Raw genomic sequence first — 17,430 nt, forward strand, 5'->3', positions numbered from 1 at the left:
TTTCTCTACAGTTTTACAGGAAAAAGAAAAGGCAAGGATTAAATGCACTTCAGCCTGAGAGTCTCACCCTGTCTGACATAATAACCCTTCTCCTTGTTTAAATCTGCTGAAAAATGCACGTGGGGCTACTGAACTTTTTACCCTTCAGTTCCCATTTTGTCCTGTATCCCGACACATCCCGGATTGCAGAGGCCTCATTCTCACCTTCACAACTTCCAGTTCGTCTTTACTAGCCGCCTGTTGTTTTTCCAGCCTGGTACTCAGCTGGGAACAGATCTGGAACAGAGAAAAGCAGCCTCTTATCTCAAGTTCACTGGACTCAAATAGAACCTGTGCTTTGTAACTGTGATTTTTTGACAGAAAAAAACATTTCTTAAATTCTGCCTCACTCAGGGATGTGCATCCCCCCTAACAAGTCTGATCATGGTAAAAAAACCAGTAGCATTCAATACAGAACCTGAACACAGAGACTGGGACGTTTTGTGGATGAACTGGTTTATGATGTTTTTGCTGCATTGTCACTGAGTACAGAGGCATTCACCCAACAGCACTAAAATCAGCTGAAAGACAGGTTATTCCTGACTGCCTAATTAGGAGACTATTAGGAAAACCACAAAAATATTTATGACAAATTACAGCGTTGCTCTCTGAGAGCCTGGGAGGCAGGGGAGCTTATTTAAAGGATGAGATCTGCAGTGCTGAAAATGCAGCTCTTGGGACAGGCTGAAAGCAGAAGTACAAGAAAGAGCCTCTGGAATGGTACCTGTTTATACTCTGCAATAATGGCTGTGGTTTTCTTGATCTCAGATTCCGCCTTCTCCAGCTGCTTCCTGAAGACTTCCTTCAGCTAGGAAGGGAAGGACAGAAGTTACCCAGTGCACTGACAGAAGCTCTGAAAATGCATCATCAGATTGTTCTCTCTGTGTCTCGCTGTGTTTACAGCAGCTCTACAGCTGCTTCTCACCAGACTCCAGTGTCTGATTTACTCAGTATAAAAATCCTTACTGTATCAGTGATAACCAAAAAGTCTACACTGTGACCCTTTATCCCTGCTGAGAGAATTCTCCTGTAGCTTAGTAATTCCCTCTGTGTTGAATGGCAAAAGAGCAAAAATAAAATCAGGGTATCCCTTTTGAAACCTACACGTTAAGACACACATTTTGCAAATGAGTATGAGGACAGGTCTAGTCAGCAGAATTCTCCCAGCCCTCATCCCTGCTCTGCTGTTGGTTCCAGCTTCAGGCAGGAACACTTTATTTCAGCAATCCAGCAGCTGAATCCAGAACAGACTCTTACAAGGCAACAGCTCCTCATTTAGATAATTAAAAGAGGTCTGATGTCCTTAACTGCGATTGCTCACTGCCAGTGACAATGATTGTGAAATCCTGGGAAGACGATAAGCTATGGAAAACTAAACATTCAGAGATCAAGTAAAGGAAAACACCGAAGAAAAAAACTACCCTGGCACTACAAACTTTTAATTGCAACTGTATTTTGAAGACAAAATCCCTTGTGCAACTGCAACACATCCACACTTTTCTGCATATCCTTCTGCTTGCATTTCCCAGCTCAATGGGAAAAGCCGGAGAATGCCTTACCTGAGCAGTTTCCTCCTCCTGCTTCCTTTTCTCTTCCTCAGTCTCCACCAGCTTCTGCTTGGTCAGGAGAAGTTCCTTGTTCAAAACATCCGCTTTGTCTTCAGCCTAAAATCAGAGACACTGGTGTAACTCAGATCTTATCTGTGCCAGTACAAACCCACTGGGATATACAGCTCAGAACTACTGCAGATTCAGGTTCTAGCATTGCCTTTTCCTGCCCTGTGGAATCTGGGAAGCTGTGCGAAAGGACCCTTTGGCCACGTGTTTTCCTATGGCCACACAGGCACAGATACTCTGTCCTAAGCAGGGAAAACAGGTACCTGTAAAAACTTTGGTGCCTGCACTGCACCCTACAAAGTGTTCAGGCAAAGGCAAGTGTAGGACAAACAGGACCACCAGATAAATTATCAGTGCACACAAGTATTACATGGAGAAACCTGACATGTGTGTGCACTAGGGAATAGGAATTTTGTCCTTTCTTGGAAGGGCCGAGCTTATGGTGACACACGCTGGGAATGCCTCGTTTCTGTGAGCACTGTCCTCACCCATCACCAGGAGAGAAATGAATTTCTCAATGTCTGGATACATTGTGTTGCCCTCCCCAGCTGGGAGATACACAGGGCACCTCACCACTGCTCCTGTTCAGTAACGAGGGGCAGGGCAGGTAATAGTTGTGGTCAAATAATACTGAGTTTGCTGAATATCCAAGGGGGAAAAGGGCATTGGAAACAAGAAGTAACCGTACAGGACTTGTCTACAAGCTGCAGTTTGGTTTCCCACCAGTGCTGGTGGTATCAGCTTATCTTTCTGCCACAGTGCTCATTATTAATGAGGGTGTTAGTGGTGAATGTGGGCAGCAGGAGCAGCTCCACCAGGGCCACAACTGAAGAGATGGACTGAGGATCCCTGCGTGGCTCAGTGTGTTTAAGGCTGCTTGGGAGAAAGGAAATCAAGCACTGTAAGAATGGAAAATCGATGAGCTTGACATCTTAGAACTAAAGAACTTGGGGATTACAAGGGTATTTCTGATGAAAGACTTGTTCTCAGATATGCTTTGAAGGAACTGCAAATCCTTCCTCCTTTCATGTGCTCATTCCGGTTTCTCCAAGCACCTGCAGTGGTGTTTGGTGTCCTGTCCTTGCAGATGAGGAGTGCAGCAGCACAAAGCTTTTCCTGGGAAAAGTGCCTGGGAATGGAGGCAGGGGGTGGGGAGCCACTCCTGTCTACAGAAAGACTGGGAAAGTGTGGGAGAGCAAGGAACAGGACTGGCACAGGGATGTGCTCAGCAGCCTTGCCGTGACACTTCAGGAGAACAAGCACGGGCAGCAGCAGACACAAAACTGCTCCATGGACAGCTGGAATTCCCAGCATGACAGAGCTCCTCAGCACAGGGCTCTGGGCCTCCACACGAGCCTGCCTGCTCCATCATGCAGAGCCCATCTCTGTGCTCACCCACACAGCTCACAATTTCAGAATCCCACGGATCCAAATCAGCAGAGCCCAACTGTCCAGGATCTGCCTAAGCAGAGATACAGCCTGCACAACTGTGGTCAATGGTGTTTACAGTTCTGAGGTTAGATAAAGCAAGCCAAAATACCTGTGGGAAATCCAACTGAGAGGCCCTTGCAGGCAAAGATTTTACATTATAAAAGGCACCACAGCAAAGGGGCTAATCACAAGATGTGGTGGAGTCTGACCCTCCTTATTTAGTACCTTAACAACAGCTGTCACAGCATTTATCAATACCACATAAAACACCTCAGAAAGAGAGGGCTGAATGTGGAGTTCTCTGAAAACCATCTCTGAGGCAAAGGGCTCTGCCCTCCATGTTCCTGTCCTCACAGGGAACAAGAGCAGTTATCAACAACCACACAGGAGCCATTCTAATTTTTGGTGCCATGCCACCTCATTATCTCTGAGCTTTGTTGGCTGTACTAAAACTGCTGTGAAAAACAGATCCACGTAGACATTTTGCAAGGCAACTTCCCTTGAAACGAGTCTTTCAAGGAGTTATGTGATGCCTTTTTCAAGGAAATGTTCATTCTGTGGTATGTGCCTAAAGGTTATGGCTTACATTTCTACGCAATCCCCAGCAGAGGAGGTGCAGTGTTGGCCAGACACCACTGAATGTGGAAATCCAGCTGCCTGCAGCTAGGAGTGAGGCTGTCAGGAAAATAAAGGCACAGATAACTGCACTTTCAGTGCTGTGTTCTGCTCTCACTGGAGCACAAAGCTGGGCTCCTAAAACTGGTGCTTGCCAGCCTGATCTGGGGCCCCTCTGTGTGAGCGTCACCTGGTCCAGGTCATTCCGTAAGGCAATCTTGCTGGTGACGAGCTCGTGGGCGAGGTCATCGTTCTCCTGCTCCAGCCTCATGCTTGCTTCTTGGAGCCTGCGGTTCTCCCTCTGCCGAAAGAGAGGAACAGCCAGGAGAGGGGGTTAATCCTCATCGACACGGCAGAGCAATGAACGAGCGAACTGTGTGCGCAGAACACCGGCAAGGCGAGAGTGCACATTCAGACAGGGCTGCTGCTCTGGGAAACAACAGTGAGTTAAGCCAGCAGTGCAAATGCAGCTGTTCCACTTACGTCCCAATGGTCTGTGTCACCAGGTGACAGACACACTGATTGTAGTGTTTCCCTGTCAAAAGTACACACAGACCTCTCCACAAAAGCACTCGGTTTCTGCTTGCTCATCATCTGAAGAAATCAGGCAGATAAAATCCCACCCAGCAGCAGAGAACAGGGACCAATTAAGAGCTACTCATAACGTTTCCAATCGGAAGTAGAAAGCTGTCCTGCTCCACTTTACAAAATTCTGTCTGCAGGGATCCATAAAAATAGTCCATTTTGTAGATGATATGGTGCCAACTTCCCATCTCCTGCGGAACCAGCAGAGCACAGCGTTTAGCAGGGAAGTCCCTACAGCTCCTATATCCTGTACTGCCATTTGTGCCCTTCCCTGTAACCCACACCAGTGACACCAGTGTGTGTTGGACAGGAAACCTGCTGAGCCACAGTGCCAGGGGCAGAGGGGAGCTCAGCCCCGAGCACGGGACCTGCCCGTGGGCAATGAGGGGAACACCAGACCGAGAACTCCAGGCCCTCCCTGCCCACTCCACACAGGCAGAGACAGCTCCACGGAGCACCAACCACCGAGGGGAAGTGCACAGGGGATGGTAACTCATAGTAACGAGAACGATGATTCATGTGTTTGAAAAATCAGTGACTGTTCTTCTAGGGCTGAGAAACAGAACCATATTCAAAAGATGCCTGTGGGTCAGTGGACTCCCAGGGGTCCAACATCAAACTCTCATCCTCATCTTCAGAACAACACAGCCAGGTGGGAAGGACAGAGGTGCCCTCCCCAAATGGGTTTCAAGAGAGGAAAACCTGTGCTGGCCTTCAGTCACACAATGGCTGTGTATCTTCCACACCAGCACAGGCTGCACGGGGCATCTGTGCCCCATGGAAATTCAAGGTAAAACACCATGTTCACATGGGAAACTCGTAGGTGAAGGAACAACAACCTACATGCTGAGATTTTAAAAAGGACCTCTTCTCACTTGAGAGGTAAGCTATGTTCTCCAAGACAAAACAATAGAATTCAATATCTATCAGCACTCTAGACAAAAACATTTCCAAGAGTTGTTCAGTGAACACGTTCCTACAAAATGCGATTTCTTGCATAAGCACATTATTCACCTGTTTTCACTTCCTCCTGCCTACCAGCTATGCTCAGATATTTTTTTGTCTCCAAACTCACCACCATGAAACTGCAATTTTCATTTCTGTTGCAAGCAGGTTTTGCACGCTTGTCTTAAACAAAAACAGGACAAGCAGAGCTCTAAGAGGATGTTTAAAAAGGTCTCTTCTGTGTGGGAACTTCCTCTGTGGCAGGAAGCAGAACCTCTACAAATTCTCTCTCCTTACCATGACCCTATTGTGCAACTAGACCAGGCACTGCCCTGTACAGGAAAGTAAGTTTGTTTCCTTTCCAAAAGATCGTACTTTGAATAACTTGTTCTGTACAGAAACTGTAAGTAAAATGCTTTTGTCTTAGCACTGTTGAGATAACCACTGCTAAAAGACACACAACTTTGGGGATCTTTCTCATTTTAACTGCACTGTAGCCTGTATGGGACGGGGAATTTTTAAAAGTAAAACTCTTCTCTAAGGATAAAATGAACTTTAAAACGTAAACCCAAATTGCAGTCAATCACCATCATCCTCTCTAACACGTCTTTTCCCCTGTATTTTGTTCAAACCACCTTAGAAATGTTGATTTTTATAGACAGCAGGCAGCTGTGAGACCTGGCTTCACCTAAAACCTGGGAGCAGATCAGGGCAGTGCTGCAGATGCTGCAGCACCGGTGCCTCTCCGTAGGGATGGTGCTGAGGAGGAGAAAGCAGCAAACTCTTAAGACTTTCACAAAATAACCCACTTGGCTTTAACATTTCTGCTGTGCCTTTGCCAAAAGCTTGAGTGTCTGCAAAGCAAGCTGCAGTGTGAAGATGAGAGTTCCTGCTTTGCACTGGCAGACAAGTGTGTAAGCAAGCTCGGTGCTGGAAATGCGCTATCCTCCTCTTACACGAGACCGTTCGTGGCACGCCGGGAGAAGGCAAAGATCTCTTACCTTGGGCATCCGGTCAATAGCCAAGAGATGCTTCTAGCCCGGTCACCATACCCTCAGTGCAGCTGAGAGCCTCTCACAGGGCCACCTTTACTCTCCCTCCACCCAGGGCAGAATGCCCGATGAGATGGTTTGTCTTTTCCAGCTCCTCCCCTCAGATCTAGCAGTGAACAACTGCCTCCTTCCTCAGGAGGAAACTCCTAGTCTGCCTCACTCTAAATAAAACCTAACGTGACACAGTCAAGACAGAAATAGCAAACAGTGCTTTTCACGTGTAGCAAACTATTTCCAGTGGCTCTGAAATATTTACAGGGTTTTATGGAATACGCTCGCAAGGACAAGAAGTTCAACAGATGGAGCTGGTTCGTTAGAGCAGGACTCACATCCCAGGCAGCATTTGTGACCTGGCATCAGCCAACTAGTCAGACCTGCTCGTTGTCCCTGCTGTAAACACACAGCGTCCTGCCTCTTCTCTGCACACCACTAAATTACCGACTATGACAACCATTTCCTTCTCCTCGGCATTGCTGGCTTTCTACGATCCGTAAAATAAGAGATCCCTCTTTCCCAAATTCCTCCTCCTGGCTACAAAAGGTGGCTGGTGAGCTCTGGTTAACTGTTAAAAGGAGGATACTGCATTTCCAAAAAGGACAAACACCGCTGATAGACACACACAAACACAAATAAACTTACCTCCTGCAAAGTCACAGACCAAATACTGCTTTCAACCATTGGTGTGAAGACAGTGGAAACAGGATATAAAATAAGTTTTAATACCAACAACAACAACAAAAATTGCTGATTCTTCAGTGGGTTTTTGGTTCTGAGTTTTAGAGAGGATGTTCTCCAGCTCCCATCACACGCTGGATGGAAGGAAAGAAGGAGGCAGACTTGAAAGCAAGGCTCAGCTCAGGAAGACTGAAGGCTGAACTCCACCCTCTGCTCCCTTCCAGCCTGCACCGAGGAGCAATTCCTGAGGAGATCAGTGGTGATGATGCATCCTCTCTGAGCTGTACTCAAGTGGGGTGGAACGAGTCACCAACCTCCTTAAGCAATTCCGCCTCTGATGAGCAACGCCCTGTGCTGGCTTTGGCTGGGGTAGAGTTAATTTTCTTCACAGTGGCTGGCAGGGCTGTGGTTTGGATCTGTGCTGGAAACAGTGCTGATGGGATAGAGATGGTGCTGTCATTGCTGAGCAGGGCTTGCACAGAGTCAAGGCCTCTTCTGCTTCTCATACCTCCCCACCAGCTTCTTCATAAGCCCAGGGGAAAGGGCTCTTGGCTGTGGAGGAGCTCTGCAGGAAAACCCTTAGGAGCTCCATCAAGAAACCCCACAGGCTCTTACAGCAACCCATCCAGGAAAACCTGCCATGGGAAGCAACACAGAGGCTCCTGGAGGTGGCTGTGTTTTCTGTCTGGTGACTGTGGAGCAGCATCCCCCACAGTGCCTCAGCACATTTGGTTTTTGGAAACCACAGACCATGTCCCACACATCAAGAGCTGTTGTGTTTTTCCTGGTGATGTTAACATTCAGTTACCATGACTGAATGAAAATGAGCAGTGAATTAATTTTTGCTTCCACTTCAAACACACCAAAGGCTGTTATGTCCAAATTACACATTTATTCAGACACACAACTTCTCTGTTGCACAACGAGGTCCACAGAGGAAAAGGTGAAACAGAACAGCAGGGTCTGCTTGCAAAACTCCAGCCCTTCTTCTCTTTATTTTAAATCAAGTCCCAGGCTCAGTTCTGGAAGTTTCCCATCAAGTAAACCCAAACCCTGTTATGTGAGGTGTTCTCAAACACAGAAAACCCCCCCATAATATTTAGAAAAATATCAATCTAAACTATATTACTACTTTTTCTCTACATACAACTCACTTTTTTTCCTGGCTTCTGTAGGCAATTAGTAATTTATTTTAACCAAAAAGTCATGAAATCCAGTGACAAATAGCAATTTAGAACACACTTCCCTTTTGCACCTTTTAAAAATCTGACAAAAATGTGATAATTTCTTAAAAGCAATGGAAAATAAAGTGAAAAGATGTCCATAAAAAACACACACTTTTCCTAAATAATACCTGTAAATACATCAGGAAACAAACATCAAAAATAACACACTCTTTAATACTGTTCTTTTGGTAAGTTAAATCACAGTCAACATGTAAAAGCCAAGCTGGGCAGGAACTCTTGTGCGTGTAACAGCTCATGGGAGCGGATGAACTGAACGTCTCGAGCCAACCTGACTGGTCCTGGGGGGCCCAGTGCTGCCAACCCAGCCCATGTCCCTCTCTTCACGGACCACCAAGGCCTTCATTTCCTCCCTGTCTTACTCAGACATCCTCCCCCACTGCAGCTCACAAGGGCCCGCGTCTCTGCGGTCCTGACAAACCTCTGCTGGCAACAAAAACTGTGCCACGGTGCAAACAACAAGCCCTCTACAAACTACAGCTGGAAACTATCACCAGACTGAGAACTCGCTTCCTTCTCGAGGAATGTTCTGTTGGGATCTCCCCTCCAGCGATCCCATCCATGAAAGGTCCTCTTGCCGGGCAGCAAACCAAGCCCTTGTTTTGCTCTGGGAAGGGAAACTGTGACACTTGCAATGCTGCAGGGCCGTGGGGCACAGCCCACGCAGGGGGAGCCACAGCAGGGCCGTGCTCAGGGGCAGGGCCTTTGTCCTGTCCCAAACCAAGCCCAGCCCTGCCCTGGGGCTGCCCCCGTGGGCTGCAGAGCACTCACTGCGAGGACAGCAAACAGCAAGGCTGGCTCTCCACCTGCTGCCTGTGAGGGGTTTGTTGCTGCCCTTCAGAAAGGTCAATTCTTACCAACCCCAGCCTGACACAGGCATAAAATCTTAACAAGCAAGACAAGGAACAAAGAACACTTACAAGCATTTTTCCATGGCACCCATCAACTGAAGAATGCGTCTGAACTTTGAACTCAACTAACCAGTTATGGGGACTCTCTGATCACAGCACTGCTAAGAGGATCAGACCCAATCCAGCTTAATAAAAAAATCCACAGTGAGTTTCGGAAGTGCAAGCCAAAACCCTGGGCTGTGATCTCAACTGTGACAGTGACTCACAGCAACAGCGGCCCAAGAGTCACTTTCTATATCCTCTTTGGCAGCTTGGGATAATGTTCTTCACTGTTCATCACCCATGATTAACTAGTTAATATGCTTCCACAGAGCTTTAAAGAACCTTATTTGTTCTCTAAGCATTATTTTACTTCCACAGTACTATAAGTGAACCACTGAAAAAAATACTCAGGAGTTAATCAGCAGCAAGTTGTGTTTTTTCCCTAAATAGGCCATGGTTGCTATTGGCTCTTGGCTGCTACAGCCATCCCAAGTCTCACAAACAATAAAACTACACTCTTTGACAGCAAAAAAAATACACTTAAAATATAACTTTTCACAGATAAATGCTTTTTAAAAGAGGAGTCAGTTTGACTTTCTCTGTACCTGTTAAGTCACATTTATGAAGTAAGGCACAGTCTCTCACTGCAGATTTCCATACTTGGGTGTTCTGAACATGGTGGCACTTTCCTTACATTCACAGACCAGTGGAATAAGATTATTCCCCACTCCACACTCCTGGCAGACTCTGCACCAACTGCAACGTCACTAAGGCACAAGGAGGAACAGCAGGCAAACAACACAGGGCTGTGTAAGCAGTGTCAGTTCCCAGGGATCCTCATCTCTGGCTGCTCCACCTGGAGAAAACTGCATCTGCTCAAACCAGGGTGAGCAAGGAGCGGATCCCAAACGCTCAGTGAGGGCTGTGCCCAGGGGCAGAGCCTCCAGCACACAAAACCTATGGCAAGAGAACCCAGCTGGGACAGTGAGAGAGATTCACTGACAAGATAAGCAAAGCTAATCCAAAATCAAAGAGCTGTTCTCTTCTGGTGAACTAGTGAGCTGTCATTCTTACCAACTGAACCTTTATTTCTCTGCTGCCCTAGAGCAGGGTATCCATCACTGCTAATTCTGTTGCAGCAGTGCCAGGGCCCCCAGGGAGCTCCGGGTCCCACCTCACCAGGCATTATCTTAACAACAAACTGCTAACACTGGGTATGAACAGGAGTGAACGACAAGGAACACGTCAGCCAAGGAAGAGTTCATCTTCCAAAGTCTCTGAGGATGCCACTGCATACAGCTCGTGCTAGAACAATGTGTATTTTCTCCTTTCTGTGTCTGTAGCTGAGAATCCCCCTTTGTTTCTGCGGCTCATGAAGATCTCCCATAACACTGCAACAGCAGGAGAGTTACCTACAAACATATAAACTGAAAGAAGAAAAATATTATATGTGGCTACTTGCAGATGTCTTGAGAGTTACAAAATTGCGACTGAAATACTCCTGGGAAAAAAAGGCCACTAAGTCCAAGTGTTCCAAGTGCCTGCTCAGGAAAGGGGCTGAGTCTCACCTGGCCCTGCACTTGCCTAAGGTCTGCAGCAGCACAGCCCGGGGAGGTGAGCGTGGCACACACCCCTCTGCTCAGCCCCTGGCACCGGGTCACTGCCGTGGGATCTGCCAGGAACAGGCTCCCGAGAGCATCTCCTACCTTGTATCTGTCCATAGGATCTTCCTGCTGCAGCTGACTCTCTCGCATGGTTTGGTACTCTCTCTCATATTTCTTCAGCTTTTTCGTTGGCACCTGTGGAATGGATTTGGGAAACATGCATTTAGAGATTAGCGGAACACCGGAAAGGCTGTCTGAAAGCTCTCCTTGCCAACAGGAAACTGAGGAAGTGCTGGAAAGCTGCTGCTAAACAAAGTCTCTCCCCCCTGCCCCCCTCCCCTACGCAGCAAACCGTGTCAAACACTTACCAATACAGCTCACATCGACAGAAATCTTTCTGTGCCCACTGCTGCTAATTACTCAAACATTTAAAGGGAAACAAGAGCAAAGTGCAGACATTTTAAGAAGAGTAACAGGAAAAAAAAAAAGAGCATGAACAACAGGAGTGGGAGAACAGGGAGGAAGAAAACATGGTTTGATATATACGATTCACCAAAACAATGCCTTAGCAAGACAGCTGCTAAAAGTGAGAGGAGGAGAAAGGAGTGCTCGTACAAAAGGACTGGACAATTCCCTGGGGCAGATCCAAGTAATGGCTTTTATTGCTGAAGAGCAGTAATGTCTAAATTACAGCCTGGGACCAATGCCCTGGTGGAGTCTGTGCCCTCCTAGGCACAGGTGAGACACTGCAGGGAAACAGGGAGGTGGCTCTGAGAGACCACAAACAACTCCAGCCAACAGCCATGCAGAAAGGTCAGATCCCAGGCTGCTTGGTCCTGGGAAAACACTTCCACTTCAAGCATGGCACAGAGAGAACCTGGGTTCTGTTAAGCAGGGCATGGGGATCCTCTGCTTTCACATCACCTTTTATTTGGGTGGGCAGAGCTCTGTGAGCAATCCCATCTCTGCCTGGAGACCTTGAACAGCATTACCTGGAACACCTGCTGGCAGTGGGAGAGATCCCTAACACCATGTAGCACCAGGGCTGTGAGCACAGGCTTTCCTTGGATCTGTTATGCAGTTATCTGTTCCTATTGCCTGTATTGATCGTGTTCAGCTGCCTCCTGCTGTGAGGACATGCCACTGTCACCTTCCCTTAGGGCAAAAAACTAATGCCAATGAGAAGGGAGACGATTTGGTGTTGTTTTTCCCTTTCCTGGGGAAAGGGAATAGCTCCTTGCTCTGCAGTGCAGGGAGGGACCAAAGCAAGTGCTTGGTGTTGCTGCAGAGGGAGGTAGAGGTGGCAAATGGGAAACCTGTGATCTGCAAAGCACATCACTAATAAAGCACTAATAAAGCAGCACCAATTCCCACAATTCCTGAGGGAATCTGAAAGCAAAGAGAAGAGGGCAGAGACAAAATCATGAAGCTCTTTGGGCAAACACACAAGACAATTCCACAGTGAAATGAGAATGACCAAATCAGAGATGCTTTTCTACATCTCAGCTGAACAACACTCCCAACTCAACCCCTGCCAGCTTCGTCTCAGCTGCAACCTGGAACTGTCGAGGCTGCTTCAACAGTCAGGGCTAAGGAATCATTTCACAGCAGTGCTCTAAAAGAAGCGAACCCATCACACATCTGAAGCCTGATCCATCCTCTCCTTCCACCAGGCTTCCTTGGCTCTCATTCAGGGAGGCAGATCAAGGCTCCCAGGCTGGGTGTTCTGAGGACACCCTCCAAACCCAGTTCTCCAGCACTTCTGCGCAGTTTTGTGCTCCCACGTGCACCCAGCAGGAAACAAAGAGAAATACAAGGGACACATTGTGGAGCAGCACGGCCAAAAGGCTCGACACAGGTGGAACTTAGAAGATGAGCTGTTCAGTCAAAGATTTTCCTGATTCTTGATGCTTTTCATTGAAACCTGTAAAGTGCACTAAGAACTAGGTCTCACTCTAGAGGGAGAGAGACAAGCCTCCCATCCACACAGCCACGAGAATGCTTCAGTAAATCCCATGGTCTTCAGGGACAGGAGATGTAAGACAGACTTCTTGTGTGTGTGCAAACAGGAGAAAAATGGAAAGCACAGGTAAAAACTGCACAGTGCCAGCCCTTTATCCCCCATGGTTCAGTGAGCAGTGCTGCTCACCTCAGCCTGGCCCTGGCTGGTGGGGACAGCCTCCAGTGACCCTCCAACAGCCTCACCCTTACAGCTGCCTGCAGCAGCACCTCTCTGCACTTCAGCCACCAACTGCTTGTGAACAAAAATCCTGCTTCCCTCCATGCTCCAGAAGATACAGACAAAATACAGCCAAAAGTCTAGCACTTTCTACCCTGCCAGAGAGCAGCCTGATTTCTCTGGTTTCACCTCGTATTCTCTCTCAAGATGAGGCAGAATTTCACTCACACCGAGTCTCTCTGGCACTCAACAATCTGCACCACAAATTGGTATGAACAGGTCACATCCCAAACCGTATGATGAGCAGGGGAGAACAACAAACCTCAGCTGCTTCATTTAACTCTGCTCCCCACTGTCTTCACCTGGGAGCGGATCAGGAAAAGGGTGAGCATCAGGTGTGACACAGAAACAGCCTCCATGCTCCTTGAGACAATATGGTGACTGATGCACGTTAGCAGCTGTTTATGCTACAACCTCGTCTTGAGTGGGAAGCAGCACCTAAATGCAGTGAAAGTCTACCTTAAGGGGCTGGGGGGAGGAATTCCTGTTGGAAACCAGCCCATACTAATCCACTTACAAGACAGAAACTGGAACAGGTATGCTTAAGAACATTGGCAGGGCCTGCGCTTCACTGTTATTGTCTATTCAGCCACATTACTCAGAGGAGTTTGATAATTTATTACAGCACTTTCTTCTTCTGAGTATACACTAATAAATGGAAAAAAAATATATTTAAAAGCCCATTTCCATATTCCTCAATTTAATTCCCCGGAACAGTTTGTGAATTCAACAAGGGACTTCTCAGTAAGCCCTTTCATAAGTAAGTGCACAGTGCTAGCTATGCTTCAGTCTTCATGGACTGATCCTGCCCAAAGTGCTCATAAATTCCCTGTAAAAGCTTCTGCAATATTGATTTTTTTCTTTCTTCAGCACCATGGGGTATATTGGCTCAAACTGATGGTTATCAAATTTAGGAGACTCTTATGGTTTATAAACATTGCTCATCAGTTTATCTCAATATCTCACCGACCTGTTTTATTTTTATTGTCTTCAAGCATAAAATGACGTTACAACAAGTTGGACATGGGGAAGGAGCCATGCAGAGCACCTTAATAAAACATCCACACAGAAGAACTGAACAAGCAGAACCTCCTTCTGAAAAACCCAGAGGCACCGAACGCTCCAAGGACTCACTGCAGCCAGGTGAGAAACAAAACCACCTTGTCTTCAGCTGCCCCTGTTCACACAGGGCTGGAAAGATTTGCTTCACCTCCTTGGGCACCCCTGGGCACGGGCAGCGCGCCGAGCATCGGCATCCACTCTGCTCCAGGAGCCCTGCCCCTCGCTCCCATTCCTCTGGCTGTTCCCAGGCAGCTCAGCCTGACCCTGCTGGATTCATCACTCACACACCTCTGGCTCCTTCCTCCCCAGCGCTCGGAGGAGGCCGTTATCATCCTGTTCATTTGACAGCCAGGGAAATGGAAGCAGGGCTGTAAAGTGATTTCCTGAACATACTGCAGACAGCCAGAGGCTGATCCAGACAGCGAAATCCTATTACCTGATTTCTGATTGCCAGCACTGCCACAATGCCAGACTGAGCAGGGTCTCTCTTTCCCAGCTTCCCACTTCTTTTCTCTATCTGGCACAGCATAAACACTTCAAAGAAACACTGTCTCACCACACTAACAATGCAGCCAGTATTCTGTGATCTCCCCACTCTTGACATTTTGTCCTCTCTAGTTCTTGCCTCAACGTGGAAGGAAAAAAAAGAAAGAACAAAGCAATTAAGACACTGTGCAGTGCTTTCCTTTCCTGTTCCTCAAAGCAGGTGATGAAATTTTCTGTTTCACTGCTGATGGATTTGCTTGGTGTTTCAAGCCGAGGTGAGGGTTCTGTGCCCCTCCAAAAGCGAGACTCCCCAGCTTGCTTTGGGCGAGCCCTGACAGTGACCACTGGCTGCAGCCCAGCCTCCCTTTTATCCATCCACCAAGCACATCCCAGGCTGGGATGCTCCTGATGAGCCCAGGCTCTTCCCACTGCTGCCCAGCAGGCCCATGGCCAAGCAGAGGTGCCCCCTGCCCACAGCCAGGAGCACCGGCTGCAGGAGGCTCTCACAAAGCCATGGCCCCTCCTGAGGGCACTGCAATTATACTGGTGTGTACCTAATTCTCTGCACCTCATGATTTAAAACAGTATCAAAAGCAAGCTGATTTCAAAATGACGCTTGGTTGTGTGTCAGTGAAGCCTGTGAGCTTTAAACAGAACCTCAGCAGAGTACTGACAGAAAATTTCCCATCACACGCATCGCCTTAGTTCACACTCAGATGATACCAGTTTGTTCTAGTTAATACTTCATATTTAAAATACAACTACATCAGGTTCAAGGAAGGAAAGAGCTCTATTTTAAGCAACACAGCTCTATTTAAACACTTGATTAGGCCAAATGAAGGCTTTAATGTAACAATTACAGATGAAGAAAGTGATGCAGTGCTCTACTGGTCTGTGCAGTCATTGCTATGGATAACTCTGTTTTGTCTTTTCCTTAAAATGTGGCTGTCAAAAGTATCCTGCCACCTCTGTCACTGGGAGGAAGACTCAGAAGTGGATAAGCCACTCACTGTTCTTTTGGGAGGATGCAGCAACCAAAAAAGAAAGAACCTACTCACAGTAACATGTTGACACAACAGACCTGTCTCCTGGATCAGTCCACAAAGGGGGTCAGTGCAATGTCGTATTCAGCTGTTATGCAATACCATGTGAACAACTTTATCTCCAAGGAGATCTTAGCCACAAGCATGAAATCTGAGAGGAAAGAGGGCAACTCATAATTTCTCACAAAATTCTTTGTGCTGGGTAGGAAGAAAATTCACAGGCTGGAGCACAGCCTGAAGAATTCCCATTCCTCCGTTTGACCCCGTGCAGGGAAGGGCTCGCTGACAGCAGGCTGGTTCACCACAGGTTTGAAATGCAGGGGGGGAGCCCCATCAGTGCTTCACCAACCTGCAGCATCCCATTCAGGCACCTCCACCGCACCCCACACCATGAAGCTCATTCACCACCTCACCCCTGGACTGGGGCACAACAAAAGCCCCGACTGTCGGACGCTATTTTACCATCTCAGCTGTAAGGAAGGAGATGCTCCCTGAATCCCTCGGAAGCCTACGCTGTGCTGGAGAGATCTCCTGCTGAACCTGTGCCTGTGTGAGTGCTGCTGCAGAACAGCATCTCTCCACCTCGTGTTTGGAAACAGAACTGACAGCAATGCTCTTTTTACATCAGGGAAGCAACTCCACCCTGGCCCACCTCAGAGTATCCCTTCCTTCTTTCTGCAAGCCAGCTCAGTAGGTTTAACAATTCCTGAAGAGAGCCTTTGGGATAACACAAATCCAACCTGAAAGCTGGCTGGAGGCAAAGGAAACCAGCTTTGCCATGAATTTTTATTTTTACTTCATTCTTCCACATCAGCCCATTATGAAAGTATCTCAGTTGCAAATGAGACACCCACAGAAAACAAGGAAAGGCAGGTTGCAAAATGTACTGAGCACCTGCACCATTTGCTGTGATTCAGAAGCGCAGTGGCAGAGTCAGTGACGCTGGATCATCTCCAACACCAGATCCTTTTGTCAGATTCTAATCTCTGCCACGTATTTCCATTCACCTAAACTTGCTGAACCAGGCATAACACATTATTCTTCCCTAGCCCTGCTGTTTAAATATCTGCTTAGTTAGGCTCAGTTAGCAAAACAGTTAAGTTAAAAGGGTAAGCTGAGACCAGGAGATATTCAGGAAGCACCACTGTACAGCGATCCTGCAGCAACACAGGCAAAGAGAATGGAATTTGGGCTCCCTGAACTGTAACTCCAAACACTGATGTGCACCTGGACCACAGTGCTTGTGCCTGAGAGGCTGCAGGGACACCTGCAGCTAAAAATAAGGGTCAAGGGAAAGGATGTTCTGCCTGTGGCAGAGATGCTTCAACACGTTTCTTTTCAGATCCCCAAACTGCCTTTCTGCATTCAAAAATTCACTTTCGCTTTGAGATATGGGGGGTTATTACCCACTTCAACTCTTATTTGTTTTAGCAAGGAAGAGACACCCTGAGTGGCTGAAAAGCAGTGCTTGGAAATGGCTGATTACCTTCTGTACTGGCTAGCTGATGTCTCACAGCCCCCCCAGCCACAGGAGCTTCCTCTCACGTACAGATAAGGGCTGCAGCACAGACACACACCGGCAAGGAACAGCCAGATCCACCCTGCCAGCCAGCACACGCTCTGCATTTCAATGGTCTGGTCAACAGCAGCACTGTGCTGAAGGCTACCACCATCAGAAACGTTCTGGGTGGAAAATATCTGTGTGCAGGTCAGTTTTGTTATCCAACATAACTTGAACAGTGCCTGAACGAGATCTCCGCTACCAGAGACTGTCTGGGCTAAATGAGACCACCTGTATATCCCCCAGCCACAACGAGGAGCAGATGAAGGGGGCAGTGACACCGCCCAGCCAGCTGGGACAAGGCCCTGCTCTGGGTAACGCAGTTCCTGTGGGCACCAGG

General features: G+C 47.7%; 1 protein-coding gene across 7 annotated transcripts in view; it reads right to left on the reverse strand.

The window, feature by feature from the left end:
- RABGAP1L (RAB GTPase activating protein 1 like) overlaps nt 1-17,430 on the reverse strand; it is a 210,549-nt gene that overhangs the window by 7,109 nt on the left and 186,010 nt on the right. For 6 of the 7 annotated variants that reach the window (XM_050307379.1, XM_050307380.1, XM_050307378.1 and 3 more), the window contains 5 exons: nt 10,802-10,894; nt 3,892-4,002; nt 1,599-1,703; nt 764-847; nt 205-276 (listed from right to left, as the gene is read on the reverse strand). In XM_050307379.1, the coding sequence (XP_050163336.1) occupies nt 205-276; nt 764-847; nt 1,599-1,703; nt 3,892-4,002; nt 10,802-10,894 (465 nt within the window). Of the gene's footprint in view, nt 1-204; nt 277-763; nt 848-1,598; nt 1,704-3,891; nt 4,003-6,232; nt 10,742-10,801; nt 10,895-17,430 lie in introns of those variants that run through there. The other variant, XM_050307385.1, reaches the window with a different exon arrangement.

The sequence above is a fragment of the Myiozetetes cayanensis genome, unplaced genomic scaffold (genome assembly GCF_022539395.1).
Source record: "Myiozetetes cayanensis isolate MyiCay16 unplaced genomic scaffold, myiCay2020 scf12, whole genome shotgun sequence".
Lineage (NCBI taxonomy): Eukaryota > Metazoa > Chordata > Aves > Passeriformes > Tyrannidae > Myiozetetes > Myiozetetes cayanensis.